This window comes from Triticum aestivum, chromosome 5A (genome assembly GCF_018294505.1).
Source record: "Triticum aestivum cultivar Chinese Spring chromosome 5A, IWGSC CS RefSeq v2.1, whole genome shotgun sequence".
In the NCBI taxonomy this organism is placed as follows: domain Eukaryota; kingdom Viridiplantae; phylum Streptophyta; class Magnoliopsida; order Poales; family Poaceae; genus Triticum; species Triticum aestivum.
The window spans coordinates 570109043-570117744 of NC_057806.1; the positions used below are offsets into that span (position 1 = coordinate 570109043).

The 8702-nt window shown below is 45.2% G+C and overlaps 2 protein-coding genes and 1 non-coding gene across 4 annotated transcripts; 1 reads left to right on the forward strand and 2 right to left on the reverse strand.

Moving 5' to 3' along the window:
• Positions 1-366: 366 nt before the first annotated feature.
• On the reverse strand, positions 367-439 carry TRNAR-CCG (transfer RNA arginine (anticodon CCG)). Its single transcript has one exon. It is a non-coding gene; the product is annotated as a tRNA-Arg (tRNA).
• A 192-nt stretch (positions 440-631) lies between these two features.
• LOC123101570 (GPI mannosyltransferase 1) lies at positions 632-3332 on the reverse strand. The gene is made up of 4 exons (XM_044522955.1): positions 3065-3332; positions 2801-2983; positions 1332-1888; positions 632-1245 (listed from the first exon to the last, which is right to left on the reverse strand). The coding sequence occupies exons 1-4, from the start codon at positions 3330-3332 to the stop codon at positions 931-933; spliced, it is 1323 nt and encodes a 440-aa protein (XP_044378890.1). The 3' UTR covers positions 632-930.
• A 91-nt stretch (positions 3333-3423) lies between these two features.
• LOC123104861 (protein TRIGALACTOSYLDIACYLGLYCEROL 3, chloroplastic) lies at positions 3424-8378 on the forward strand. Of its 2 annotated transcripts, none has more exons than XM_044526777.1 (11): positions 3424-3667; positions 4046-4137; positions 4247-4375; positions 6437-6532; positions 6648-6725; positions 6827-6888; positions 6973-7048; positions 7293-7400; positions 7525-7700; positions 7790-7874; positions 7973-8378. In XM_044526777.1, the coding sequence occupies exons 1-11, from the start codon at positions 3439-3441 to the stop codon at positions 8012-8014; spliced, it is 1173 nt and encodes a 390-aa protein (XP_044382712.1). In that variant the 5' UTR covers positions 3424-3438; the 3' UTR covers positions 8015-8378. The 2 variants fall into 2 exon arrangements, with proteins under 2 accessions (XP_044382712.1, XP_044382713.1); XM_044526778.1 differs by having other exon boundaries at positions 3487-3667; positions 4050-4137.
• Positions 8379-8702: the final 324 nt, after the last annotated feature.

An 8702-nucleotide genomic window follows, 5' to 3' on the forward strand; every position in this document is an offset into this window, starting at 1 on the left:
CCACTTGAAAGCACACTACATCAAGGCGCCATTATTACAGAGAAAGGGAAAAAATGTCAAAATAATAAACTAGAAAACATATGCTTGGCCTGCCGGCATAGGTGCTAAGGTTAACTTTAGCCAGGTATATATGTAAAAGGGGCGATGCTAGTTTTTCATAGGAATGAGATGCATTGGGATAGCTTTCGGCTGCCATCGGACGGCTTGCTCACGAGGGTGATGTACATCGTCTTGGTCGCCCGCAAGACAAGTACCGCCATGCCATACCTGGTGAGATGAAGGCGCCACTTGAAAGCACACTACATCAAGGCGTCATTATTACAGAGAAAGGGAAAAAATATCAAAATAATAAACTAAAAAACATGCCGACCACGCTGGGACTCGAACCCAGAATCTCCCGCTCCGGAGGCGAGCGCCTTATCCATTAGGCCACGCGGTCATCTTGCTGAGACTTCCCAGCACAGCTTACATGTACCTTGTGAGTACTAATCTTTTTAAACACTAACCTTAAATTAATACCGCCGGAATTACTAGATTTCGACCAGTATTGGTTTGGGTTCTTGGAGTAGTAATAATTCAAGACCATCGATTCAAAGAAAAATCACACAAAGGTAGTACTCCCATTACAACGTTTTTCTATGCCGAAGCAACTGCAAATTAATTCCAGTAAATTTAAATCCCATTACAGTTCGCCAACCATACCTCAAAATTCCAGTGAACAGAAAACTCCTATTGATGAACACCTAAAAAGAGAATTACTCTACTATTGTACGCTTGCTGTTTATATCCTATTAGAAGCAAAGCTACAGCATGCTGCAACTCAGGCAAGATCCATTCCATGCTAAGGCAAGGCAACAGTACAATCATCACTTTATCGGAAAACAGTACAGTCATCAGTTGGCAAAGAAAGTAAACTACGTAGCCACGTGGCTATTCCTTCTTGGCGGCAATCTTGGTCCTGGGCCCCGCCGGCGCCGAGAAGAGTGGGGTGTGACTGTGGTGCCTGATCACCATGATCATCACGAAGGTGTTGGCGGCCAGGAACACGAGGCCCGCGGCCCAGAGCTGCACGAACACGTTCCGCCCCTTGAACTCCAGCAGGTAGGCCCACATCAGCCAATGCAGCTGGGACCCCATCCACACCAGCGTGCAGACCAGGCCCTTCCACTTCAGCTTCATGCCGGTCCAGGGGAGGATGAGGGGCAGCAGGCAGAAGAACCACACGAAGTACTGCGCTGTCATCACCTGCTCGTCGACAGAGTAGCAACTGTTAGTATTTCAGGTTACCGTAGTCGTTTCACACAAACAGAAAAAAGTTTCAGATGCCTCACCTTGTTGAAAGCCACAAATGCGACTGTCTGGAGGAACATGCAAAACGGAAGGTCCCTGGAGAAGCGTATGATGAGCGCCAACTGCACGATCAGCTGCGGCAGGAACGAAGCCAGCCTCTGTATGCTTGAGAACCCTTGCTGATGGTGCAGATATATGTGATAGAAGTAAATCGAGAAATTGTGCCTTGGATCAGTCCGTGTGAGGTGGTAAAGGAGTGCTTCATTTAGAAACTCCCACCCGTATAGATAGAAGAAGATGCCAGTCCAAGCAAAGAACATAGATCCAGACAACAACCCAAACAGGATAGTATCTCTTGTAACAAGGCTACTGAGAAAATTCCATAGAGTCGCCAAGAGTGATGTCGGTTCTTCCAAATTTTCCCTGGCTTTATTGCTTTGTAACTGCTGTTTTGAACTCCACTGTGTAAGGACAGGTCTACCAGCAGGACCGGCATAATTCTTGCCAAGAACAATAACAAAGGGGATTGCATATATAATTGGGTATATTCTGAAGTGCACAATCAGCCCATACCAGAATGCTGCTTGCAGTACTCTACCTGCAGTAGATAATCAAACTGTAAGATAGCCATGCAAAATATTTATGCAATAACTCTATGTTTTTAATCTTCTAACTACATGTGACTGAAAATATTACTAAATTGTCCATACTTATGATCCAAGTAAGCAACAGAATAAATGATCTGCAAGTCATTTGGGAAGTTGCAAGCAAGCGAAGCATTTGCCTGACAACTTTCACTTCACAAACTAGATTATGAAGCTGAATGTCTGTCTAAACGCATTGAGTAAAGCAAGTGAAGAAACAGGACAAAAGAAACGCATTGAGTAAACGCATTAAGACATTAATCAAAAGGAAACCTGAATTCTGAAGCAAAGGTACTTTAGCTGTTGAGCACCAAGTACTAATGACTTTCAAGGAGAAATATCGGACAGGTACAGAGGAGACTAGAACTATGTATAAGAAGCAAATTATTTGGTATACGTGGTTTTGCAAAAGTGATAGAAATCTAGTACGATTTTCTTGGATTATGGGTACACCTTCCTTCTTCTGAGAGGTTAACATCAGTATTTCATTGCATAAGCAACACCCAACTTTGTAAAATATACTCTGCCAAATTTTTGTTTGTAAATCCATTGGTCCAATAGGTTAAACCCCCTTAAATAACAGGTTAAATTCCACTACTTCACAAAAATAAGCTAAACCAACAGAGAGACGATTGATTGGTGAACAAAACATAAGAAAAGACAGAGTAAACATAAACTAAATTTGCAGAACATCATCGCAACTTTCAGACCAATTATATCCCTACTCAAATTCGAAGAGAAATATTCCTAGTTTTGACATGTAAGAATCAGCAGATCAATACAGCTGCAAAATATTCTGAGCTAGTTCATAAAGGTAGCAGCTATCACTGAACAGACATAAAAAAAAAAGGATTCAGAGCTTACACCCTTCATCAAGCAGATGAGGATCCAGAGCATGGCGGCGCAGACGATGGGCTCGCAGTTCCCTCTGGTGCCGATGGTGGAGGTGAAGGGGTTGAACAGCCAGGCCACCACGCACCAGATCCGCGTCTTCGCCTGGACGCCCCGCAGCTCGAGAATGGTGTCGATGAACAACCCAACGAGCAAATCTGCACCGCAAAAATATCAACATCGCAAGGAATTCGACCGCAACTGCAGGCAGCGTGTGGGCGAGCGGTGGCAGGGGCTACCTGCGGCGGAGAAGAGGAGCTTGCCCCAGGCGGGGTGGAGGAGGGAGTTGGGGAGGAGGAGGAAGGCGAGGAGCGGGGAGTAGCGGTAGGTGGCGCGCGCGAACGGGGAGCCCCCGGCGGCGACGGAGGCCGCCGCGTCGGAGAAGACGAGGTAGTCCACGTCCGTGTAGCGCACCTCGAGGTGCGCGTCCTGCCACTCCCCGTACGCCACCAGCGCCAGCCGCAGCGCCGCCGACGCCGCCAGCACCCGCCACCGCACCGTCGCCATCGCAGATTTCGCGGCCCGGGCAGCTTGGTAATTTGGCATCCTTCGGCCGCGCGTGGAGGAGGATCCCAGCCGTCGGATCGCCAACGGACGGTTGTGATCGCACTTAATGCAGCGGGTGCGGGATGCGGGATGTGGGCCTTGGTCGCGTCACATCCCCAAGCGAGCAGGAGGATTCCACCCACCTTTCTTTTCATCCTCCATTCGCCGCCGAGCGCCACCATGGCGTCGCCGCCGACCGCCGCCGCCGCGCTCCGGCGCCCGGGCGCCCACGTGGGCCGCGTCCCCGTCCCGCGCCACTCCGGCGCCCCCTGCCTCCGCGCCGCCCTCCCGTTCAGGTAATTCCACGGCCTGGATGGCTGGATCTTTCCTCTTCCTCTTTGCGTCTTGTAGTTCTTGGAAGCCTCCGTTCTGCTTTGATGTGGATGGTCGAATTGCGCTCGTGGAGGACCGCCGATCGCGGCTCGTTTTGGTGGAATGGATTGTCGATTCGCCGGCGCCCGGGTGGATTCCTTGCTTGCTTCACTGACTGTATTGTTGACAATTAGTATTAATCAGGGTAACTGTGCACCGACACCTGAAAAAAGGTGAAACCATTTGTAATGCGATTAAGTTAATTGTGCGGCGTAGCCTGCTGTTATGCCTTTCGTTGAATTGAATTTGTTTTTTTATCAAATGAGGTATGGTGGTAATACCTTGCACATGTTCTTGCTTAGGCAGGTTAGGCGTGCTGTCGTCGAGGAAGTGCCGTGCGGTCGTGTCGGCCACAAGGAGACCTGGTTTGGGCAATGCAGGGAACCTGCGCGAGGTGCGGTCTTGCAAGGACGCTGGGATCCTGATGTAGCTTAGTCGAATTGTTGCCATGCCACCACGGAGTTTGCACTGATGAATGGTGTTTTGTTTTCATCGCGCTGCAGGGTTCGAACGTGGCTAAGAACTGGGATTTGGGCAGACAGATTGGCGATGAGCACGGTGTTCTTATAGAATGCAGGGATGTGCACAAGTCCTTTGGGGACAAGCATGTACTGCAAGGCGTCAGCTTCAAGGTGAGTCCTTGTAGGGGCCTGTACATTTTTCGACTCCTTACTGATTGTTTTGGTTCAGTGCTCATTGGGCATTATTTCAAACCAACTATTCGTTGTAGGGTGCTTAGGGCATCTCCAACGCTGTTCCCTAAAACAGACATTGTATTTGTCCGCGGACTGGTCTGGACCAGTTTGCGGACACTGATGCAGGACCCGGCCATCCAATCCTGTCCCCTAAATGTCTGCCTTTGTTTTTCTTTTCTCATAAAATCCGCAACACTCAAAATAATTATAGAAAATAGCATAATTCATCCATGAATAACATGCGAATATCCCTAGGACAACAATAGTTCAAATGGAAATATTACATCCGAGATAATTGGATGTTTAACAAGTTTTTTTGGATTCAACGATACTTGAGTGTCGAGTCAGAATCGACATAGGTCGTCCTACACATACTGCCCCTTGAGCTTCATCCAACAATGTATGTGCGTGAATGGCCTGCCCTCGGTCCTGTAGTACAAGATGGCAGCACTATACAACTTGTAGAGCAACATTGAGTAAATGAATGAATTAGCCAACATGAAGAACAACAAGAAGCAAAACTTACAATCTCGATGGTTGACGAGCCCAATGGCCACATTGTCTCCACTTGGTGAACCACAACACAAAACTTCATGACGGAGCTGCAGATGGTGTACCGTCGATGCGATAGCGACTTCACATTGTGTTCATGGATGATGTGCATGTCATAGGGCTCGAAGTTCTTTTTTCCTCATGAAATGAAGCATGCACCCGCTGCCAAAAGGTCTAACCCCTTTGCCTCATGCCTACAAAGTCTGCACATACGACCAACCAGGCATCACACAACAATCCCCCCTCGATCACCGAGTACCCCACCATCGAATTACTCTAGAAAACAACAAAATGTTCAAAAAGAAAAAAAGCTCAGTGGCATTTGACCGAACACCTGCTAGGCGTGATGTCCGCCATGGACGGCATCAGCAAGGGGGCGGAGGGTACCTGGCTGCGGAGGGATCCTGGTTTGCATTTACAAGAACAGAGCTAATGAGACATGCAGTACATAGATGTTTTGCGACAAACTGAACCACAAAACAAGGAATGCATTAATCAATAGATATTGATTGAAAACACAGAACATAGGTTGAGGTATCAGAAGTAACTACATCATAACAGGATAAGAAATTCAGATAAGAAACATAACTGTAACAAAACAGAGCCAGAGCAGATTCATTCTTGCACCACTTGTCGGAATGCATTGGCAAGTGTATGCATCATACTGTAATTTACCCATCCCTATGTATGGCTAGTGCACCACAAATTAAGGCTCAAGCAATGGTAGGTAGAAAACACATCTATAGCCAGCATTGATCACCAGTGGAATCCAAAAGATTAGATAAGATAATAGAGCCAGAGACAGCAACAAAGTGGGAAACAATAGTTATCGATCTTTGCATAGTAATGTGATTTAGCTACAGTGGTAGATAGAAAAACAATTCATCCTCACATAGCTACAATTTACTGGCGCAATAGTAGTAAACCTAATAAGATTAGATGCTCCCAGGTTATTCATATACAGTAAAGCACATCAGACCACAAGAACATGGATCGCAAATTAACCCTAACCTATAAGGAAATTATGTATGGCCGGCCGCTGTGTGCAATCATGTAACCCCCCCCCCCCCCCCCCCCCCAGTTTGCTTCTGGTTTGTGGGAAAACAGACAGCCGGACGCGTCGGCGAACCGATGGGGTACTGCGTTGGATGGCAAATTACGCGTTTGAGATGCCCTTAGATGTTTTTCAAATCCATCTTATGATGCAATGCAGGCTTCGTACTGTAACTTGTCAATACATATAGAACTGTGAATCATGTTGTATTTCTGTTACCTTGGGCAGTCTAGTCACTAGTTCTCTTACGTTGCTCGTACTATCCACAAAGCAGTCACGCTGCATCTTAATTAGTATGGGTTTAAGTTATATTATGAGAGTTCTTGGGCTGCGTTAGCATTTACTCAGCAATTTCACTTATGATCCAAAATGATACTTACATTATTATGTAGATTAGACATGGTGAAGCTGTTGGAATAATCGGTCCTTCGGGAACTGGCAAATCAACTATTTTGAAGGTTATGGCGGGCCTTCTAGCCCCTGATAAGGTTGTCCCATTTTCCCAATTTATCTCTGTTACTAGTATGGTTTTGGGGAGGTACACTTTTGATGAGATACTGATTGTCATTCATTATTCATGGCTGTTTTGCAACATATGAGCAGGGCGAGGTATTCATATGCGGAAAGAAAAGACAGGGCTTAGTTAGTGATGAGGATATATCAGGTCTCCGGATTGGCTTGGTATACTTCCTAATTGTATCCATGCATTTGTGGAATGGAACGGCATGATTATCTTCTCATCCAGATTTTCATGATAAATTTGTGTGAAATTCCTTATGCAGGTATTTCAAAGTGCGGCATTGTTTGATTCTCTCAATGTTCGTGAAAACGTTGGATTTCTTTTGTAAGGAACTTCCTTTCCAGTTTCCTTGAGCGTACTTAGTTTTCAAGATTGATCTGATCTATTTCCTCTGGTCTTTGCTTTTAGATATGAAAACTCCAAGTTGTCTGAGGAGCGAATAGGTGCACTAGTGACGGAAACATTGGCTGCAGTAGGCCTAAAAGTAAGTTAAGCTTTTATCTTACTTAAGTTAACCTTTTACTGGAGTGACAGGCATTGCAGTTGGAAACATATTTCCACGGAATATTGCTTAATATTTGTATATGATATCTCTGTTTTCTGTGTATTTCAGAGAAAACATAGTTGAAGTATTCTAGATTATTGTTATTAGCTTTGATAGGTCCAGAAGAGCATTAGTTTCCTGCTAGTACTTGATTGTAATGCAGATTATCATGTAATGTGTGCAGGGTGTCGAGGAGCGAATGCCATCTGAATTATCCGGAGGCATGAAAAAGCGTGTAGCCCTTGCTCGTTCAATAATAAATGATGACACAAAAGAAACAATAGAGCCAGAGGTATGCCCTTATCAGTTGTAAGTTACCGAATCATCGGAAGCATTTCTGAAATACCAGGAGATCAGACAGCTTAGCTTGCTTTTTAGTTGTCTTTGTGAACTTATAGTCAATTTTCTTCTGTCAGGTTCTTTTATACGATGAACCTACAGCTGGGCTTGACCCTATAGCATCCACTGTCGTTGAAGACCTTATACGTTCCATGCACGTGACAGGGAAAGATGCTATGGGTAAGCCAGGAAAGATAGCATCGTATGCGGTTGTCACTCATCAGCATAGCACAATAAGAAGAGCTGTTGATAGGTATTGGCTGGAACTGTTTTGTTCCTCTGTGCTTTGGAACTTTCTGTTGGTTAATTGTTAGGCTGAGGACCATGTTTTTAAATGTTCAGGTTGTTGTTTCTCCATGAGGGAAAGATAGTTTGGGAAGGGATGACAGAAGAATTCATGACATCAACAAATCCCATTGTACAGCAGGTAATCCAGTTCATGCCTCAATTTGCTGGAACCTTGTTTCGGAGGTATTCGTTCTCAGTAGGTTTTGTCTTACCGTGTGGTTATTTTGATATCTGCAGTTTGCCTCTGGCAGCCTGGATGGTCCAATTCGATACTTCTGAGGATTTATCCAACTGCTCTGTCGAATATTCGACACATTCCTACACAATGCCTCGTCTTAGAGAGGCATCTACAATACTTCAGCCAAGAAATATGAGCGGTGCCTTTGGTCCCATCTGGCGATAGATGGTGTTATTCAGCAACTAATAGATGCGTTCGACACACAATGATGTAACTCTCTATTTATTGGACCTTATAGGTGAATAAACAGCAAAACCAGCTTATTGATTTAGATGCTCCGTTGGTGAGTTTGGGGTCGATGTAAATGTCATTCTCACCCGGAGCAGCTCCTTGAATCCTTCATTTCTTTGTAATCTTTCATGGACAATGATTTGTGATATGATATTGATTTGTAATGTGCTCAAATATTGTCAAAACAATTGAGCAATGCCACCTGCTAAGCAAAACCCAGCAACGATTTTTTTTTTCATTTTGAGGAACCTATTTAACTTTTTTGAGGAACCAAATAAACTAGACAAGTAGGGGAGAAGCCCCTACTGACTTTTTTTTTAATAAAGACCCGTGTTAGAACCAACATTCGAACCCATGCCGGCTAGGCTGAGAGCTCATCCACAAACCAGTAAGGAAATCACAGCTGTATTCTCATGTGGGCATTAACATCTTGTGGTCTTTAAGAAAGGAGTTGCAATGCCATTACAAAAACCAGAATGCACAAGCGTATTAGAACAT